The 22317-nt window shown below is 42.4% G+C and overlaps 1 protein-coding gene across 6 annotated transcripts in view; it reads right to left on the reverse strand.

The window, feature by feature from the left end:
* slc2a9l2 (solute carrier family 2 member 9, like 2) overlaps positions 1-22317 on the reverse strand; it is a 396296-nt gene that overhangs the window by 252236 nt on the left and 121743 nt on the right. For all 6 annotated transcript variants that reach the window (XM_067991508.1, XM_067991516.1, XM_067991523.1 and 3 more), the window contains exons 4-5: positions 13940-14100; positions 4022-4146 (exon numbers count right to left, since the gene is read on the reverse strand). In XM_067991508.1, the coding sequence (XP_067847609.1) occupies positions 4022-4146; positions 13940-14100 (286 nt within the window). The remainder of the gene's footprint in view (positions 1-4021; positions 4147-13939; positions 14101-22317) is intronic.

Consider the following 22317-nt stretch of genomic DNA (forward strand, 5'->3'; position numbering starts at 1 on the left):
TCGTTAGAAAAGTAAGCTTAATTATACATATCATAGTGTCTGGTAAAAAGAAAGAAAGACTTGCATTTATATACCGCCTTTCATGACCTCAGGACATCCCAAAGCACTTTACAGCCAATTAAGTACTTTGAAGTGAAGTAATTGGTGTAATGTAGCAATGGTGACAGCCAATTTGCAAGGTCCCATAAACAGTGATGAGATAATAACCAGATTATCTGATTTAGTGATGTTGGTTGAGGGGTAAATATTGGCCAGGAGACTGGGATAACTCCCCTGCTCTTCTTCGAAAAGTGCCACAGGATCTTTTAAGTCCACCTGAGAGGGCAGAAGGAGCCTCGGTTTAATGTCTCATCTGAAAGACGGCACCTCTGACAATGCAGCAATCCCTCAGTACTGCATTGGAGTGTCAGCCTGGATTTTCTACTTAATTCCTCGGAGTGGGACTTGAACCCACAACCTTCTGACTCAAAGGCAAGTAGTACAACCATTGAGCCAAGGCTGACACCTAGGCATAAGGAAAGGTTCAATACTATGACTTTTCTGAGCCTTTCCTGGAATATTCCTTTTGAAATGATCTTTGAAACTTTCTCTATAGTGTTGATCACCTTGTGAATCTTATTAGCCAGCTCCTTGTCATAACACTATAGTTTCAAGTTCCACATCAGTAATGGCATCATTTTTTTTAGGAGCAGCAGAAACGTGCATCTGTTTGTACAGAGAGTAATTATTTACAGCAGGCTTCGTTTATTCATCCAGCTTTTTGGAATCCTTCCTATTCTAAATCTGTTAACCACAGAAGAGTCAGCAGCCGGAAAATATTTCTACATCTGCTTGTCCTGCAACTTTGGCAGTTTTCTTTAGGATGTATATAAAAAAAGTACAATTTTATTATGAAAATAATAATAAAGTAGAATTGCTGCACGTCCCCATTTCCTCCATTTTTCTCACCTTATTGGGGAGATTGTCCTGGTCTGTGTCCAGGCGCATCGATCGCTCAGGTGGAGTGAATATCAGAAGATTGGATGGGTCAGAGTGCAAATCAGCGTCTGGGGAGGAACCCGCCCGGTTTTCTGATATTCGCTTCGCTCAGGCAATCAGTGTTCCTGGTCGCAGGCTCGGGAGAATCTCCACTCGTGTCACAATTCACCATTCGGTCAGTCTGTGGGAAAACTCAGCGCAGAATAGCGAGTGAAATCCCAGCAGTGACAGTCTGGTTGGAGTGAAAAGAAGAAAAAGAATCAGCAGCCGGGGCCACTGAAAGGTAGCACACCTCACAATAATTCAGTGTGGCTCCTGCTGGGAGTACAGACAACCTACTGGAATGACCTGAAAGGAAAGCTGATAAGAATTGAACCAGAATACTGGGGCCTTGTGTTTCCAGACAGTTATTCTCTAACAATTTGTAATGGCATCAGTCATGAAATAATGAAGGCTGCTAACATTTAAATATTCAAAAACAAACTCGAATTCCTATGTGGACAGCTGCACCAGTAATCCAATGCCAGCGTAGGACTGTCAGCCAAGCTGTTCTGATGGGGTAAAAATCCCAGCAAGAAGAATTCTTTTTGTGACTTGCTGAATTGCACAATCACACTATTATTTATAAATTTTGTACTTTACGCCCAGCACTGTTAAAAATAACTTGAAATGTTAATGTTCGCAGTCCTGTTTGGTCTCGAAACCTCAAATAATTGGTAATAGTTTTGTAAATCTGAAAGGAACCAAGTGGCATAGTGGGTTAACATAACTGTCCTTTAGTTTTTAGGACCTGGAGTTGATTCCATTCCAGAGTGATCAGCTAAAGATCTCTCCCTGGCACTGTAAGAGTCCCACATCAAATGGGCTTGAGCAGGCTCAACTCAGTTTGCAAAGGAAAATGACTCAGAGCACGAAATTGTGCACAATTCAGAACATATTGGTACTAAATTGACAAACTCTCTTAGAGAAGGCATAGAACTGGCTACTGTAAGCAATCGAATTGTCACAATTTTGTAGCAAAAAGTGCTTTTCTGAAGCTGGAGTTACACATACACTGTTGAGGCAAAGAAGAGGGAAATTGGCCTTTCAGCTAATGCTTGCTTATGTGGGAGACACTGAGGATCCTCATTCCCACTCCACCCCATAGGTGCGGCAGAGTGGGAATCCTGATGCGCTGCTAACCACCACTTCTGACCTAGCCAGAGTATCCAGGGGTCAGGGTGAGGTCACCTAATTGCAATAATTTGGGTGGGCGCCTGCATCAGTGTGGATGCATCGTGGGTGCCCAATGGGAGAAGGGGTTTGGATGATGCAGCGCTAGCAAGCCGTCAGGGAAAGAAACTGGAACAACTAGCTCAAACATCAGTAAAAAAAAACTGGCAATTGCCCCCCTCCATAAGAGGGCTGATTTGCTTGATGCTGCCTGCAGTCTTCAGAGGTGTTCCAGGACAAAACCCAAGCATGCACAACCCTGTGGTCCTCACTTGTGCCCATCCATTAACCTTGTAAGGGAGGTCAATTGTGAATGTCTTCACCAATGGCACTGTCAGATCAGCTTGCCAGCGCTATTATCCCTCCCACCCCCCCCCCCCATCCTCTGACAGGCAAGATGTGCTCATAGTAGCATGGGTGTCTGCCTGCTCCATTAGGAGGGTTGGCCATGGTAGGGGGTCGGCCAATGAGGACTGAGATGAGGAAAAATTTCTTCATTCAGAGGGTTGTGAATCTTTGGAATTCTCTACCCCAGAGGGCTGTGGATGCTGAGTCTTTGAGTATATTCAAGATTGAGATTGATAGATTTTTAGACACTAAGGGAATCAAGGGATATGGGGATAGGGCAGGAGTTGGAGTTGAGGTAGAAGATCAGCCATGATCTTATTGAATGGCGGAGCAGGCTCGAGGGGCTGTATGGCCTACTCCTGTTCCTATTTCTTATGTTCTTATTAAGTGGCCCTTCTCCTGACCCTCGACCTTTCAATGGGATCAGGAGCGGAAGTCTCCGTCACCTGCTCCACCACATTTCTGCCAACGGAGCAGATCCAAGGAATTTTGACCCCACATATTTTGAAGCTCTTAAGTCTTTTCTAGTTTTTTACTAACTGAACTTATAACAGTTATAGATGGCACCTTGGATCCATTTATAATCATAATCTAAAGCTAAAGACGATGTTAATATCTTGAATTCACTCCCTGATATGTATTTAATGGTGGTGTATGTGGGAATTTAACTCTTTCAAAAAACATTTTTGCAGCACCAGGGGCTTGTCGGTGTAATGTCAACCACTCCAGTTCTTGAAGCATAATGACATTCACACGAGAAAAACAAAGACTTGGATTTATATAGCACCTTTCACGACTTCAGGATGTCCCAAAGTGCTTTACAGCCAATTAAGTACTTTTCTTTTAAGTGTAGTCACTGTTGTAATGTAGGAAACATAGCAGCCAATTGCGCAAAGCAAGGTCCCACAAACAGCAATGAGGTAATGACCAGATAATCTGGGGGTTTTTTGATGTTGGTTGAGGGATAAATATTGGCCAGGACACCAGGGAGAACTCCCCTGCTCTTCTTTGAAATAGTGCCATGGGAAATTTTACGACCGCTTGCGAGGGCAGATGAGACCTCGGTTTAACTTTTCATCTGAAAGAGGATCAGTGGTTTGACGTTATTACTGCGCGTTGAAAAAGAATCTGCAATCAGTTACCAGGAAGATTCTAGGGAGATTTTCCTGGGCCTGCACCCAATTACACTGGATTACCTGGGCGCAGTGAATATTGGAAAATTTGGGCAGGTCAGAGCGCATGCCTGTAAAAGAACCCATCTGATTTTCCTCCATTCAATTAAATAGAGGAAAACAGGATGGGTTCCTTTCAAAGAGTGCCCTGTGACCTGTCCAATTTTCCCATAGTCACTGCTCCCAGTGCACTTGGGAAAAGACACAGAAAAATCTCCCCTTCTATGTGCAGTCCGTATTACTAAACAAACTTTAGCATTTCTAGACATAACTAAACAGAATAACTTCAATTGAACTGAAAATATTCTCACCTCCATTCACTCCAATAAGAAAACGCCCCACAATCAGCATCTCGAAGGAATCAGCAGTTTCACTGAGTGACATCAACAAAGCAGCAAGGATCGCAAACCCATTATTTAGGAGAAGAGTACCTTTCCTGGAAGCAAAGAAAATACATAAAGATTTCACCCAAAGAAATGGCCTTCAGTCTTCAGAAAATATTGCAATGGAAATTCCTCAAATGTTCCTAAAGAATGCGCCTTATACACACAATATTTGGGTAATATAGCATTTCCAAGGGCTTGAATTAAAAACCCTTGTTAGCATAAACTCCCTGAATTGAAATAATATTCCACCTGTCTAGTTACAGAGGAAGAATACATATTCTTATCGGAGGCTATGAACCATCAATTAGCTTAATTGAAAGCAAAAATTAAACAATGACAGGAAGTCAATACAGCAGATTTCATTTGACGACAGTCACAGTTAACTTACACCTTCTTAGGTACAAAAATAACACAATACATTGTTAACACTCCTAACACTACCAAATCTGGACCGGCAGCCCTAGTACAAACTTATAAATGAGGTTTTGTACAATCACCATTGAGTTTTTAGGTCTCAATGAACGCAGAAGAATTAAAGAGCTGTAGAGATGCTGAAATACATCCTTCTACCTGGGTCCATCAACCCCTACCTCAGACACCTTGTGGATCATCCCCTGCTGTGAAAAACTTTGATGTGGAGATGCCGGTGATGGACTGGGGTGGACAAATGTAAGGAATCTTACAACACCAGGTTATAGTCCAACAGTTTTATTTGAAAATCACAAGCTTTCGGAGGCTTTCTCCTTCATCAGGTGAGTGTGGGATTCCATGAGAGGAACCGCATATATAGTCAGAGAACAATGCCTGATGATTACAGATAATCTTTCCAACTGCCTGTTGTCAAGGCAATCAAAGGAGTCGAATAGTGTTCAGACAGAGAGACATTACATACAGGACTACTGAATATACAAACGGTCAGAACCCAAAGACAGAGGGAGAGAGAGAGAGAGAAAGAGAAATATCCGAAAGGAAGAAAAAGAGAGAGAATGACCATTTGTATTAAAATCAGATAACTCTTTTTTCGGTGGTGGGGTTACGTGTAGCGTGACATGAACCCAAGATCCCGGTTGAGGCTGTCCTCATGGGTGCAGAACTTGGCTATCAATTTCTGCTCGACGATTTTGCGTTGTCGTGTGTCTTGAAGGCTGCCTTGAAGAACGCTTACCCGAAGATCGGTGGCTGAATGTCCTTGACTGCTGAAGTGTTCCCCAACTGGGAGGGAACCCTCCTGTCTGGCGATTGTTGCGCGGTGTCTGTTCATCCGTTGTCGCAGTGTCTGCATGGTCTCGCCAATGGACCATGCTCCGGGGCATCCTTTCCTGCAACCTATGAGGTAGACAATGTTGGCCGAGTCACAGGAGTATGAACCATGTACCTGGTGGGTGGTGTCCTCTCGTGTGATGGTGGTATCTGTGTCGATGATCTGGCATGTCTTGCAGAGGTTGCTGTGGCAGGGTTGTGTGGTGTCGTGGACGCTGTTCTCCTGAAGGCTGGGTAATTTGCTGCGAACGATGGTCTGTTTGAGGTTGGGTGGCTGTTTGAAGGCGAGTAGTGGAGGCGTGGGGATGGCCTTAGCGAGGTGTTCGTCGTCATCGATGACATGTTGAAGGCTGCGGAGAACATGGCGTAGTTTCTCCGCCCCGGGGAAGTACTGGATGACGAAGGGTACTCTGTTGGTTGCGTCCCGTGTTTGTCTTCTGAGGAGGTCTATGCGATTTTTCGCTGTGGCCCATCGGAACTGTCGATCGACGAGTCGAGCATCATATCCTGTTCTTACGAGGGCGTCTTTCAGCGTCTGTAGGTGTTCATCGCGTTCCTCCTCATCTGAGCAGATCCTGTGTATTCGCAGGGCCTGTCCATAGGGGATGGCCTCTTTGACGTGGTTAGGGTGGAAGCTGGAAAAGTGGAGCATCGTGAGGTTGTCCGTGGGCTTGCGGTAGAGTGAGGTGCTGAGGTGCCCGTCTTTGATGGAGATTCGTGTGTCCAAGAAAGAAACCGATTCTGAGGAGTAGTCCATGGTGAGTTTGATGGTGGGATGGAACTTGTTGATGTTATCGTGTCGTCTCTTCAGTGATTCTTCACCGTGGGTCCATAGGAAGAAAATGTCGTTGATGTATCTGGTGTATAGCGTTGGTTGGAGGTCCTGTGCAGTGAAGAAGTAGTGCTCGAACTTGTGAACTTTGTACCATTCTCAGTCCTTATAGCCATCAGGACTGTCACACAGCAGATTCTAGATACAAATCTATTCATGTCTAATCCCAGTTCCTTTACATTGACTGACTAACTTCAGAACAAAGGAGGGGTGTAAATAAGTTTGTAATTATTTTGTTAGCAGACTGAGAACATTGTGTCCTTGCAGCCTGTTGGACTACAGACTTTATGAAAAGTGCAGTCTCCACAATATTTTAGCCCCGTCGGAGGAGTGGTGGAGCAGGCTGAAAGTCCATTGATCCCTATGGGGCCATAGACCCCATTCAGATTGCAGGGATAGGTCAGTAGCATAGTCAGCGTGCAAGGGCGCTTTCCCAGTAAGGTTTCTGTTTGCCCAGCATGGAGTGCACATTCTCTCCCCACAGGAACACATTGCATTTACCCAAGTCCAGCGAGTTTAGTCACAGGTTGGCAAAGTCTTAGACTTGCTTGGTTCAATGTAACAGATTACTGAGTCTGAAATGTCAGAATATCGGAGACATGCTGGCAGGAATTTTCCAATCTGCACTGCTGGTGGTCGAGGTTCCTTACCGCCAGCACATACTTGGAAAATTCCCCTAGTGAGTTGGCTCCGTTCGAACTTCCATGAGCAAGCATGTCATCCTGGAGCTACCTCCGTTCCAGTGAGATCACACTTACCTCCCCCCAAATCCCCTCCCGCCCAAGTAGGTTGGTCATCAAATAATTGACAATCATAGATTTGAGGCCTTGTTAGGTTGACAGTGGGTATAAGGAACTTCTGACAAGTGGCACAGTGAGCGGCACAATTCATTATAAGATGTATGAGTGAATTGCTACATTCTCCTGACCAGGGCATGGATACATAACATATCGAAGGCCATAATACCGCACCCAAATTCCTAACAAACGCTCACAGTGGGGTGAATTTTGCATTGGCAGAACAAATTCACAAAATATACCCACTCTGTACCCTAACCACTGACCCCATCCTCTCTCTTGCCATTGTCACAGACTGAACCAGATCGCAACCTCGGCGTCCTATTCAATCTGACCCCTTGTCCTTCCCAACACAAACACCACCTACTTCCATCTCTGTAACATCACATGCCTCTGTCCCTATCTCAGCCTATTTGCCACTGAAATTCTTATCCATGCCTTTGTCACCTCCAGATTCGACTATTCTAATGTCTTCTGGCCGACCTCCCACCTACCATCCTCCGTAAACTTGTGCAAAGCACTGCTGCATGTACCTTATTCCGCACCACGTCCCGTTCGTTCTTTAACCTTGTCCTCACCAACCTACATTAGCTCGCAGTCTCCCAATGGCTCAAACTTTAAACTCTCATCCTTATGTTTAAATCGCTCCATGGCCTCACTCCTCCCTATCTCTGTAACATCCTCCAGTGTTATAATCAACCACCAACTCTCCATTCCTTTGACGCCAGTCTCTTGTGCACCCCCTCCCTCTCTTTGTCCCACAATCAGCAACTGTGCCTTCAACTTCCTCGGACTTCCCTCCCTAAACCTCTCTGCCTCTCCACCTCTTTAAGACCCTCCTCAAAACCCACCTCTTTGACCAAGGTTTTGGTCATCCCTCCTAATCTCTCCTTCTATGGCTCAGAATCTAGTGGTCCCCTATGCCTCTGTGAAGCACCTTGGTATGTGTTTCTACATTAAAAGCACCATATAAATGCAAGTTGTTGCTATATATAAAACTGTGCCCTTGAAATTACATTGCGTGATGAATTCTTTAAACTTTCACATGAAATTCTGCTGGATATTAACAGGAGTATTTTAACAGAAGCATTAACACACTGGTTTAACATCTCCATGGAAATAGTAATTTTATATAAACACATTAAGTATTTATACACCAATATTGCGCAGTACAATTTTAAGGCCTTTGTGCGTTGATGGCAAAAAAACAGAAAGACCTTTTATAAACTGTCCTTTTACAACATCAATGAGTTTTCAAAGCCCGAGTTGTATCTTCTTGTAGTATTCACTTCTAGTTAAGTTTTAGAAAGTAATTGCAAATCTCACTGTATTCATATGCATAATTAACATTAAGCGAGAAAGCTCCCAGTGTGATGCTTCAGCAGCAATGAACTGATACTGTTTGTCAGCTCAGATTAAAGGCATTAAAAGGAAAATTCTAAACCTGTTGCTGATGTGTTCATTCAGTTGCACAAAACCAAAATGAATGACTTCAGCAAAGTTAAATATGTAGAAGCATGGCCTCTATGTGCCATGGGCCTAACATGACATCATAGAGGCCTTTCCTTCATGCCAGTGTATTTGTTGAGTATCTACATAAAATATCTCTGAATAAAAGAAAGAAAGACAAATTGGTTTTTATATAGTGTCTTATCACATCCACAGAATATTCCAAAGTGCTCTACAGCCGATAACTCTTGCAGTGTAGGCACTGTTGTTCTCTACGCAAAAAAGGCAGTCAATTCATGCACAGCAGGAGCCCGCAAACAGCAATGACCAGATAAATGACCAGTGAATCTGCTCTGGTGATGTTATTTGAGGGATGAATGTTGACTAGGACACCGGAAGAACTCCCTACACTTCGAAAAAGTGACATCGGATCATTTATGTCCACCTGAACAGGCAGACAGGGCCTCAGTTCAACATTTCAACTGAAAGGTGACATCACCAACAATGCAGCACTCCCGCAGCGATGCACTGAAGTGTCAGCCTCGATTATGAGCTCAAGTCCTGGAATGGGGTTTGTTAGTTTTCCCCTTGAAAACCTCCAAAGGTAAAGTTTATATATCTGAATTGTCACAGGTTTGTAAATATTAGAAAGAGATATAACTGTGCAATTTACTGGTATATCTCAACTGTCTCTTGTCTCATTTTCAACTTTAAAACTACCAGTCAGAGAAAGCTTGAGAGCCAAATATTTTGTGCAGAATCCCCTCTCTAACTGAAGAATTCCCACTCCAATTACATTTATAACATCACCAAAGAGCAGGTACTGCACCAAAAAGGTGATTTAGCGAGGCAAGGCTTCTGGCACGGAACCTCATTCACCGGGAGCATGACTCTGAAAATGGAGCGCAGAGATCAGAATACCTGATTCATATTAACTTTAATGACTAGAGAATTAGAAGTACCGTGAATCAGATGCACATACCTACGCGCCTGATCCTCTGATCCATTCCTCCAGCAAACAACACTCCATGCTGGGCGCCGCATCTCTCAAAATCACCCTTTAAATGTCTCCTCCCAGGCTAGCTCAGAGCAGCAGTATTAACGCATGCAAATGATGCAAGTGATGATTGAAAGGCACTAATAAGTTGTATGGATAGCTCTTTTACAACACTTAGGTTTATGCAACACTCCACTTTGCCATATTAAATCATGGGCTCTTCATTCATGTGCCAACAGTGACTGTTGATGCTTATCATTCGCATCTCTTTGTAATTAGCTCTGCTGGTGCATGTAAAGATGATGATGGAGAGCTGTATACAAATGTAAATTGAATTTTACTGCTTAATATGGATGTGAACACTGCAGATAACACATCACTTTTTATTAAGTATGGCATTTTGGAGGATTTTACACCTCTTTCGGGTAGACAGGTAATTTTATATTTTGACAGATAGTATTTGAATGGGTACAATTCACTACGCCAGGATGGAAGCAGAGTAGCTTAGAATTGAAGGGCTTGGAATAAATTCTAGATGTTAAATATAACCTCAGAGATGTGCTGAAAATGTTCTAAAACTTCAATAGAATTGAAAGCAAGGGACTGGGTGTCAACATGAATGAAAACACTCCTTTAATCTAGAGCATCTAGGTATGGATTCAGCCAACTGCTCATGAGACAAGGATATCATCTCTCCGCTAGCTGTAAGGGCACTTCATGAAATAAATTTGACTCATCTCAACTTTATTCCCAGAGGGCCCATTCTACAAAATTATTTCAAATGTTGCAATAATTGAGTCAAAAATAATTCGATCATAAGCGGCCCACAGATCTGTCCCTCCCCCCCCCACCCCGCCCCCATTCCTATAGTAAAGGATACTGTTCAGAGCGTCAGGGCATGTTGTTGTAGGGTAGAGAGAACTTTGGTCTGTTTCTAAACATGGTATACCTAACATGGAAGAGCTTCTTGCTGGCACTGGATGCCTAAAATGGGAATGCATTCTATTCCCCATCAATAACATCTCTAACTTAGACAATTGTAAAAATTCAATAGGAAAAATAGGCAAATAAAAAAAAGAAGTGAACAGTGATTGATTTAAAGAGCCCTAATTAATGTTAGACAATAATCACATTATCAGTTCATTCGATGCTGTACAATCAACTAAGCATTACAATGAAGATATGACACCTAAACTGCAAATGTTGATTTAGGTGTAAAAATAGATAATTTCTTTTAAAAGTCTGTAAAAATAAAAAAAATCTCAAGCGAATATAAACATCCAAACGCAGATGTCTTTTAAGAACATTTCTTTTTGCAGAATGTAATGTAGCTCTTGTGATTTATTAGCTGCTGCCTAGTGTTTATTAATTGATTTCCTAAAGAAATGAGTGAGAGAGCAGCCTTAATCTTGATTGGACTGGCAGAAGTGGAATAGACCATGTTCTACACTTTTCTTCCCTCCAGCAATCTCTTGCCAGCATCAATCAAAAGGCTCCAGTCATCTAATCTACCCAAATTAGAAAGTGTTTCCATTCTGTCACAATGTTGTGTATTCCCCCTGAGTTTCTATGCAGTATCTGCCAAGTCTTTCTGATTTGCAGTGCTTAACCACTCCAAAGGCTTGAAGTTACCCTATTTAGGATAAATGATGGCTGTCATAGAACCTAAAGCTGCCATGTACCATATATCAAAAGTTGACACTGTTTGTTGTTTACGTAAAGGTTTGTAGCAAGAAAATGTCACGGATATTCATAAGGGCCAACTTGCCGAGTATGCACTATTGGCAAGGAGCCTCGTTTGCTGGCCACGCGCATTAGGACACTGTGCATTAGATTCAAGAAAGTATTGTTTTAATACATGGTTTTCGAATAAATCTCAACTGCTGTACAACTTATGGGAATGCAATGCGTATGAATCATTTCAACTTTCAATGTAACAAACAGTATTCCATGAAGATTTTTGTCACACTGTTCTGATAATAGAGGAAATATCCAAAAGTACCGAGTGCTATATGGGGGAATCTCTCTTTTGGTGGTGTCCAAGGCAAAGGCAGAAAGAAATAAGACTTGCATTGACATAGCAACCTATCACAGCTCTTGGGAAAGGTTCAAGGTGTTTTGTGTACAATGAATTACTTTTTTTTGTTGAAATGCAGTGACTGATTCAAGTTAGGCAAATGTGGAAGCTATTCTGAGTGGAGCAACTAGCAATATCATGAATGACCACTTAATCTGGTTTTGGTGGTATTGGCAGAATATTGGCCATGACGCCAGGAGAACTTCCTTCTCTCCTTTTGAATAGTACCATTCGATCTCGCCTAAACTAGTGGAGCTAGCACACAAGGTCTTGGTTGAACATTTCATCTGAAGAATGTTATCTCCAACAATGTAACAGAGATACATTTTGGGGACTGGAAGCTATTCTGAAGGAGGTTCATCGTAGACAAGTGACCCAGTCTAATATTAGATGATTAGAGGTAGCCTCATGGATATGGTAATGGACTAGCAATCCAGAGGTTGTGGGCTCACAACTTTCTGTGGCAAGTTGAGAAATTGAATTCAATAAATCTGGTAACTTATGGGCTAGAACCAGAGAATGGCTGAAAGCTGATAAATTGTTACAAAAACCCAACTGGTTTATTCATGTCCTTCAGCAAATGGAACCTGGCTGGCCTACATGTGACTCCAGCCCCACACACTGTGGTTGACTCTTAATGTCCTGAGGGCAATGAGGGATGCCATGCCAATCTCACCCACATCTCAAAAACACATTTTTAAAATATCTAATAGCTGCTGTTTTTTTCTCTCTCCCCTCCCCTCCTATTAACAGTGTAGTTAAACAGAACAGTTAAAATGCAGGGATTAGTGAAGAAGATCCAACCCAGAACATGAATTGTCACCTCATTCTATTGAAAAGAGAACTGACCTAATTTGAAAAAAAGTATTACAATCCAGTTCACTCACCATTAAATGCCCTCTCCCAATTTCCTCGACTGTTGAATAGCTGGAGTAGAACAAGGGGATACATGCATTGCTTGTATTTTACTACTAAGGGAATATAAGGCATTATGGGCAGGATGACATCACTGCGGTCAAGTTGTGTTTGGAGGCCGCACTTAAAATATTCCACAAAATGTTGTATCACGAAGAAAACGATCAGTTTTATTTATGTGGCTAAATGCTCTGGAATGCTAAGAGCACAGGACATTTGTCAGGGGATTTTACTTTTGTGTAAACTATTGACAATTTACAACTTGAAAAACATAGATTTTTCAAAATGTTGTAGTTCTTTTTCCTCTGTTTCCTCCCACATGCACAACTTTCCTCAGCTATGAATGGACAACCTACCAGTTCTTGAGCCCACTGCTATGAGGTAGGTAAGGGGTACCTGAGTTGAATCAACTAATCATTTATCTGCCTTCCCTACCTGCATCTAGCCTTGTGCCTGCTCTTTCTGGGCGGTCCAGTCAAAACTAGGACTACACTGTTGGTAACCACAGCCACAGATTCATATCTTACCGATCTACAGCAAAGCACGCCATTTTACATGGTGTCAGCCATGGCTCAGTGGTAGCACTCTCACCTCTGAGACAGAAGGTTGTGGGTTCATAAACCCACTCCAGAGACTTGGACATATAATCTAGGCTGACACTTCAGTGCAGTACTAAGGGTTGCTGCAATGTCAGAGGTGCCTTCTTTCGGATGAGATGTTAAACCGAGGCCCCGTCTGCCCTCTCAGATGGATGTAAAAGATCCCATAGCACTATTTGAAGATGAGCAGGGGAGTTCTCCCTGGTGTGGTGACAAATATTTATCCCTTAATCAACATCACAAAAACAGATTATCTAGTCATTATCTCATTACTGTTTTTGTGGGACCTTGCTGCATGTAAATTGGCTGCCATGTTTCCTACATTAGAACAGTGACTACATTTTTAAAAAAAGTACTTCATTGGCTGTAAAGCATATTGGAATGTCCTGAGGTCATGGAATGCACTATACAAATGCAAGTCCTTTCTTTCTTTACAAATGTAATAAAACACCAGAATTCCAATTGACATTGTTTTTCATAGGGTAGAGCTCCTCTTTAATGGGTGCCAAATTAACATTTTCCACATATACCTCATTGAATCAAGAAATAGCCATACTTTGGAAATGAGACTATTAAATGCTCCAAGAATCCATTAAATTAGTTAGTTGAAGACTCCGTTGGCACAGCAAAACTGTTATTTCCTAGCAACAAATTCAGGATCGCAAATGGCCCATTTCTCAGCTTCTTGAGGTTTGCTTTACTAGTATCATTCCATTGTCTGATGCATTGGCTAGCTAGATATAGACACACAAAAACATTTCTGTCTTGTCAGAGGACTGCGATGACAACGCTATGAAGATTACATGGGAAAAGTCAATACAGTTACAAATATTGTAATAGATCCTGCAGACTAGTAATAGAAAAGCAAAAATTATAGTCTATCAGTTTTGGCTCAGCTCTTTCTTGTAGCTACATACCTGCCCAAGTATTTCACAGAAGGAGTTACAATAAATGCACCAACCAGACCACCGATGGCAAAGATGGAGACAATTATCGACCAGAGAAGAGTTAATGATTCGGTTTCTATGGCTGTTCCAAAGCGTCTGGTCCATGATTCATTACAAAAGGTTTTAATGTACTGAGAAAAAAAAAAAAATTAGTATCTGTACCAGAAAAGCAAGAAAGAAATTAAATCTGATCAACAGCAATTAATTTTTGGCATACCTGTGAATACAGCAATAAACAGTAAATGTGAAATTAGTTGCATTAACAGAGTGAAACCCTGCCTCTCGATGAAACTTGGTAAAAATATAATTTCAAAGTATTAACACTATTTTTAATTTCCTCTTTTCCTGGTTCTGGTCTCCCTGCACTATGTACTATTCCCAGCCCAGACTCCTCCACTCAAATTCTTTTGCCAAGATTGTCTATGGCCAACTGCTAACGATAAACAATTGCATCCTGCAGTGATTGTCTCTCTGATCTTTCCTCTCTTCCTGCAGGGAAGCACTCGACCTCCATTCTGTGCCTCTGCATGATGACCACTGTAAGGGAATTGTGGCCGCAAATCTACATCTTACCACTTTATGTCAAAACCCTTTTGAGCTCCAACATGCTTACATCACCATATTACCGATTAAGACCATTTTTAATTCAGAGCAAAATTAAATATAAGTAAGAGCCCTGGGATTTTTTTGCTCCACCAGTTTTCTTCCCTCATTTCCTGAAGTTGCTCACTCCTTTCTTGGGTACAGTTCCATGAGAATCAATCACCCCCTGGTACCTCATCCAAGTGACCACTCTTGTGTGAGTCTTGACAGTGAGTGTTGGCAGGCTATTTTATTATGGGCACATCATTTCAGTGAGTGAGTGGTAAATCTATAGAACAGGCTCCCTCGGGAGACGCTGGAAGGAGATAGTATTGATTCATTCAAACAGAAGTTAGAAAGATTTCTTTCAGAAAATAATATTTTAGGTTACAGCATAAGAGTAATTTGAGACATGGCATATGGTAAGTGTAGCATGCTTGGGAGAAACAGATGACTTTGGACATTGAAACATAGAAACATAGAAAATAGAAGCAGGAGTAGGCCATTCAACCCTTCGAGCCTGCTCTGCCATTCAATATGATCATGGCTGATCCTCTAGCTCAATACCATATTCCCGCTCTCTCCCCATACCACTTGATGCCTTTTGTGTCTAGAAATCTATTTATCTCCTTCTTAAATATATTCAGTGACTTGGCCTCCACCTATGGTTCCCAAAGCTTTCCACCCACTGGGGGTTTCCTCATCTCATGTCTGGATCTGTTGTAGATTAATTGATACAGATTGATTGCCATAATTAGTCAACAACTCCTTTATCGTAGTAGCATGCGACTACCAGGATGGGAGTGGGCGAACTACTTGGACCTTGGTCTTTTTCTGTCCAGCAATTCCTATGTTCCTACACCCAAGGCTGATCCTGTCCTCACCTGACATTTGTTCACACGCACTTCCAGCACGGATTGCTGGATAGTGAATAGGAATGGGAACTCTGACCCTTGCCTCCTTGACCCAGGGATGCTGCTGATTATTGTAGCATTCTAATGTTGCCATGGCTGAAATCAACTAAGTTAGGATAAAATGACTATCAAACATGAGACCTTCTTGTTCTGTTTGGCTTATCTACTCATTGGATAAAGTCATTGAAATATTAGGGGAGCTCTAGAACTGGGCACTGGGATGCCTACCATGCCCCCCTGACTCCTCCAAAAGGTGGTAATTATCATGCTGTTAGATGTTCAGCTAAAAATAATAGATTTATTCACAGGTAAGAAAATTACATGGTAGTAGAAAAACCTAGCAAGATGCTAATGGTACATAAACGTGCAAAACAATAAAGACGGAATTAGTCCACAAATCAGTCTACTTACACAGTCTGATAATCTGCAAAACTTTTGGAAGACACAGGAGCTGAAATTCCTCAGCCCTTCCGCCACACTTGATGGGTTTGATAATAACTTAGACCTGGATTCACCGGGTTCCAGCCTGTGATGGAAGTTCCAGGGGGACAAGTGACGTTGGGGGGAGGGGGGGGCAGGGGTTGAGGTGGGAACTCACTAGGTTGGGAGTCCCTGCAACCTCAGCCTAGTAGGAATTCGATGCATCTTTGGAGGCCGGTATGCTCTGTGGGAACAGCATCACAGGCATTCTCAATGGCTGTTGTGGGGCCTACCTTGAGAGTTCGGGCTGCGATTGTTGTCTGAACCCCAAAATGTAAGGTAATGGAATTGTTTAAAGTTTATTGTAGCCAACTCAAAAAGGAGAAAGTTTGGGGCCAATTCACACTGTTACCGGGGTGGGGTGGGGTGGGGGGGGAGAGGAGGAGAACACCCCCCCCCACCCCCCCGTCTCCAGTATGGGCAGCAAGACTTCATTTTCCAGTGTCCCGAGGCAGACACGTGTCCAAAATGTACCCATAATGGCCACCCATCTTTTAATGAGGTGACCTCCCACTAACCCCACATACACCAGGAGTGTCAGTGGCAGAGGTCACAAGTAGGTGTGTTGTCAGGATCACAACTCTAAGGAATTTCTGGCCCCGTCTTTTATAGATTTCCCAATGCAATGATTACACATGGGTGAGGCAATATTCCTGTCCACCATGTAAAGTCAGATTGCCCATTCTGGAAACTGAAATGGAGTTGAAGACTGACCTGAGCTTGAACACTAAACTGAATTAGTAATAATAACAGTGTCTTTATGTCGAAAGATGTCTTTGATAAGGGGGTGAATTTCCTGCTCATTGTGGTGTTAAACATTGATAATTGCAATATTGTTATAATTGGTTTACTAAGCATCAAAAATAGTGGGTCTCACTGGAATGCTCAGAGGACACTACAGCATGTTTTTCTTATTTGTTGTTAGCCTGTGCTCAGTGATAGCCCTTGCCTTTGAGACAAAAGGTTACAGGTTCAAGTCCCACAACGGGACTTGAGGACTGCAGTACTGAGGGAGTTAAAGACACTATATAAATGCAAGTTGTTGTTGTTGTTGTTGTTTCAGCAATGTCAGAGGAGCTATCTTTTAGATGAGATGTTAAACCAAGACCCCGTCTGCCCTATCAGATAGACATAAACAATCCTATGACATTTTGAAGAAGAGCAGGGGTGTTCTCCTGGTGCCCAACATTTACCCCTCATTTATCTCTCTTCTGTTTGTGGACCTTGCTGTGTACAAATTAGCTACAACGTTTCCCTACATTACAACAGTGACTACACTTCAAAAATACTTCATTGGCTGTGAAGCACATTGGGACATCCTACGGTCGTGAAAGGCAGTATATAAATGTAAGTTCCTTCTTTATTTGCTTGCCATTCACAAACAACTTCTCTATTAAACATCCTGACAGCTCACATCCAGAAATTCAACCCAAAGTTTTGCTGTTCTGCAATATTATCTTAAAGGACACCCTTCTTAATTGAATGGCATCCAAATGTAACTCAAAACTAAGCCTTTGAAATTCCGAACTCAAATGCTTGCAGATTCACACCATGTGAGCTACAGAACTACCAGACCAGTGCATCATTTTCTCACCAAACTCAAGGGAGAAGATTTAACTAAGGGTTTTGGTTTAAAGTTGGAATGACCTCTAGGGGCTTTAGTGCATCAATCATATACTTCTAAAAATATAGGTCTCCCAGAAGCAAACACAGTCTCTTCCTGCAAATGTTAACAGCAATACCTTTGTATTCTCATCGGCAGTGGTAACTAATATATTTATATTTCAGCACTGACATATTACACTATGTTAGGTCAGAGTTTTTTTTGTGCATCAATTGATGTATTTAAAGGTGTGGGTCTCCCAGAAACAAACATAGCACAACCAAAGTAAATGAAAATGTAATTGCTTGCTTACGATTTCATTTTTTTTCAGTGTTCTGGACAAGGAATTAGGGAATGGTATATTTGAGTGCCAATTTTACCAATAGGCACTCCCAACAGGTTTGGCTATCCAGAGGACCGGAGTCATGAGCCACAACGTGAGGGGATAGCCTTTGTCGTCCAGTAGCCAGCCTTTGACTTGCCGAGGTGGGTGAAAGATAGCTGGCATGTTGGACTGCCGCATAACGAAGGTGTCGTGACTGCTCCCAGGGTAGCGGGCATCGACCTCCATGATTCGATGCATGTGGTCACACACCAACTGCACGTTCAGGGAGTGGAAGCCCTTTCGGTTGATGAAGACGGCTGAGTTGATATACGGGGCACTCAGGGCAATGTGCGTGCAGTCAATGGCACCCGGCACCATGGGGAAGCCGGCAATGCGGGTGAACCCCCGTGCTTGCTTGTTCTGCTTGTCTCTGTCAAGAGGGAAGGTGATGAACCAGTTCCTCATCTGGTACAGTGCGTCTGTGACCTCCCTTATGCAGCAGTGCACTGCACACTGCGAGATGTTGCACATGTCACCAGCAGAGGCCTGAAATGCTCCTGAGCCGTAGAAATTCAGCGCCTCGGTGACCTTCACAGCCATAGGCAATGCTGTCCTCGCCCAGCTCTGAGGCTGTAGTTGTGGCCGCACCAGTTAACAGATCTCGGTCACGGCTTCCTTGGTGAACCTCAGGTGTCAGATGCAATCCTCCTCGGTCATGCTGAGGTAAGAGAATTGGTCCCGGAAGGTCCTCATTGGATATGGCCTCCTGCTCAGTGCCCTGCACCTCCTCCTCCTCCCTCTCCTCACAGCTTGACCTGCTCTGTGTGGCCTTTCTGCATGCTCCCAGTTGTATTCAATGCCCAGCGGGAGCCCTAGCAGACCACCCATGGTTGCCAGGAATCTTGTTCAACCACAGTAGTAACTTTATGAACCATAAGGCAGTACCTTCCAAACCACTCTCAAATGTACTCTAGGAACTCTCAGTAAGTATAGGGAGCTTCAAAAAACACTTCCTATTCTACCAGCAGCCAGAGGCAATAATCTAGTAACTAACCTGCAACACCTGCATGGTCCCTTTAAATAGTGCTGGTGGGGGCTCTTCCAGGCACTCTAAGACATGTTCAGTGTATGTGGTTAAGACTGTGCATTGAGTTGAGCGTTAAGTTACAAAATGGTGTCTATCTCTTTAAATCAGCTTTGCTCACTGATTGTATGCATTTTTTCCCTATTTTACATGCTGCCAGCGTTCGCTGTCTGCGCATGCACTGATACCTACACCAAGATGGCGTTCAGCGCACGTCACGCTATAAACGTGTACAGCTAAGATGGGCACTGCGTGGCCCAATTTCTAGCCCGAAGTCTTTCAGTGAAAAAAATTCAACCTGAATTCTCTTCTTACTCATAACTTCCTCATTTTTAGCTTGTGTTTCTTGATATTTGAACATTTCACCATTGGGACCAATTTACCTGCATCAGTACCTTTCAAATTCTTAAAACACTTCAATTAGGTCAAAATTCTTGTGACTACATGTCAGGAACTCAGTATTCCAGGCAGGGTCTGAACAAACACCTTGGGGATAAAAATTCCAATGCACCACTCTTCGGCATGCCAGAGTGCATATTGCAAAATTACATTAGCTGTAATGGGCTGGGAGTGTGTAGTTTTGCAATATGCACTCTAGCGCATGCCAAGGACTATTGTACCAGAATTTTGACCCTTTCTATAGCATCAATACAACCTCTTTTGATTAATACTCTACCAATACAATCCAGCACCTTATTTGCCTTTTCTATTACCTCAGCCAAGCACTGAGCTGATGCTTTTATAGATTTATCCACAATAACCATTAGAATGCTTTCCTGATCGGCACTGTTCAATTTATCTCAACAGTTAGTCGGATTCCTCGTATATATCATACTTTAAAATTTGGCTTCTGATAAAGTGTCATAAACGAAACATGATTTTCCATTTACTCCTTCTTTGGCTTCCTTGATCCCACCTTATTTATTAAACACTTATCCACATTTAACTGCACTAGCCTTCTATTGATCTGGTTTCTTGGAAGATCCAGGGACCAAAAACACGTGGGGAGAGTGATACATCCACCCAGTACCTCTGTCACTGACTCCAGTAAATTTTACTGAGCGAGGGAGAGGTCTCCTTGTTTAAATGATTTTGGTGGGTGCCCGTACCATTAGGAGCACATCGAGGACATCCACCTGCCCCCACAGGCCACAGGTTGTAGTGCAAATTGCCGGTATAAGGCAGGGGAATTCTAGGTTTTCCCCCAAGAACTCTGACTTATCTCCTCAGCCCCCATTGTGAGGTGGAGCCTCTGCCTGCCCCTTACAAAGCCAGCGAAGTGGAGGTGCCAAGGCTAGGGATGTGACTTCCTATGCTTCCGCAGCCCATAAGGGATCCCATACAAATAAGATGCCCTCACACTGACTGCACAAGCTCCATTGGGGTCAGCACTGGAGGTCACCAGTGGGTGTTATTCCATCATTGCTGTCGATATATTAAGTCCCTAAATGTTTTTCTGATCCCTTAACTGAAGTAACCTTTGTATATTTCACCCCTTTCCAGCTTTTAAAAAAAATCTATGATTAACCCACTTGGCTGCTTTGTGATAAATTTGAAATGAAAAGTGACACACATGTCAGAGAATTTGTTCAATCTGAGCAGTTTTATGGCAGCTCAGGCTAGTTTATTCCCAAAGGTAAAAGTAGCAAAATCTATGTTAAAACAATCGTTCACAGTCTGAACTTCAGTCACATAGAGCAGTTTTAGGGATGAGCATAAACTTGAAATGAGAAGTGACACACATGTCAGAAAATTTGTTCAATCTGAGCAGTTTTATGGCAGCTCGGGCTAGTTTATTACCAAACTGGATAAAGTTGATCCTGTGGATTCTTTTTTAGGATTTGGAGTTGTTTCAAAACCATGAAGATTTTTTTTTAAACTATGAATGCTGGAAATCTGAACTAAAACAGAAGATGCAGAAAATGCACAGTAGGTTAATCTGTAACTCAGAGAAAGCCAGGTATTTGTTTTGTGTGTGACCCTTCAACAAATGTCTTACTTTTTTTGTTTATTTTTCCACTAAGACCAAAATCCCTCTTTAGCATTGATTTCAAAATATTCCAGAATATCAGTGGAGTGATTGGAAACTCTGCCAATGATCATCATTTTGAACAGGGTGAAGTGGGGATATCTGTTTCACACATTGGAGGTATTTGGGTTTGACCTGTAGTTTGCATAGGGAATAAAAGGGACTTGGAACTGCCTAATGATCTTAATTCTGATAAATGATTATTTTCAGAGTTAATCACAAAAAATGCTGAAAATATACAGTCGGTCAGCCAGCACCTGTAAAGAGAAAAGATGGGTTACGATGTTTCTGGTGGGTACACATCAAAAAACATCAATAACCTGCCTTTTCTAAGAACATAAGAAATAGGAGCAGGAGTAGGACAAAATTAAAGGTTCTTTATCTGAATGCGCGCAGCATTCGTAATAAGATAGATGAATTGATGGCACAAATAGAAACAAATGGGTATGATCTCATGGCCATTACAGAGACGTGGTTGCAAGATGACCAAGGTTGGGAGCTAAATATTCAGGATTATTTAACATTTCGGAAGGATAGGAAAAAAGGTAAAGGTGGTGGGGTAGCTCTGTTAATAAAGGATGAAATTGGTATAATAGTGAGAAATGAGCTTGGCTCAAAAGATCAAGATGTCGAATCAATTTGAGTGGAGGCAAGAAATAGCAAGGGAAAGAAATCACTGGTAGGAGTAGTATATAGGCCCCCTAAAAGTAGCTACACTGTAAGGCAAAACATAAATCAGGAAATAAGGGCGGCTTGTAAAAAAGATAATGCAATAATCATGGGCGATTTTAACTTTCACATAGATTGGACGAATCAAATTGGCAAAAGTAGCCCTGAGGAGGAGTTCATGGAGTGTATTCGGGACTGTCTCTTAGACCAATACGTCGGGGAACCAACCAGGGAACAGGCCATTTTGGATCTGGTAATGGGTAACGAAACAGGATTAATGATCTCAAAGTAAAGGATCCCTTGGGAAGCAGTGATCATAACATGATAGAATTTCATATCCAGTTTGAGAGCGAGGATCTTGGGTCTGAAACTACGGTATTAAACTTAAATAAGGGCAATTATAAAGAAATGAGGGCGGAATTGGCTAAAGTGGTCTGGGTAAACAGATTAGATGGTATGATAGTGGATAAGCAGTGGCAAACATTTAAAAAGATATTTTATAACTTGCAACAAAAATATATCCCTGTGAGGAGGAAAGACTCCATAAAAAGGGTGAACCAACCATGGCTAACTAAGGAAGTCAAGGGTGGTATCAGGTTAAAAGAAAAAGCATACAACATGGCAAAGATTACTGGTAAGCCCAAAGATTGGGAAACTTTAAA

This window comes from Heptranchias perlo, chromosome 1, assembly GCF_035084215.1.
Source record: "Heptranchias perlo isolate sHepPer1 chromosome 1, sHepPer1.hap1, whole genome shotgun sequence".
NCBI classification, from domain to species: domain Eukaryota; kingdom Metazoa; phylum Chordata; class Chondrichthyes; order Hexanchiformes; family Hexanchidae; genus Heptranchias; species Heptranchias perlo.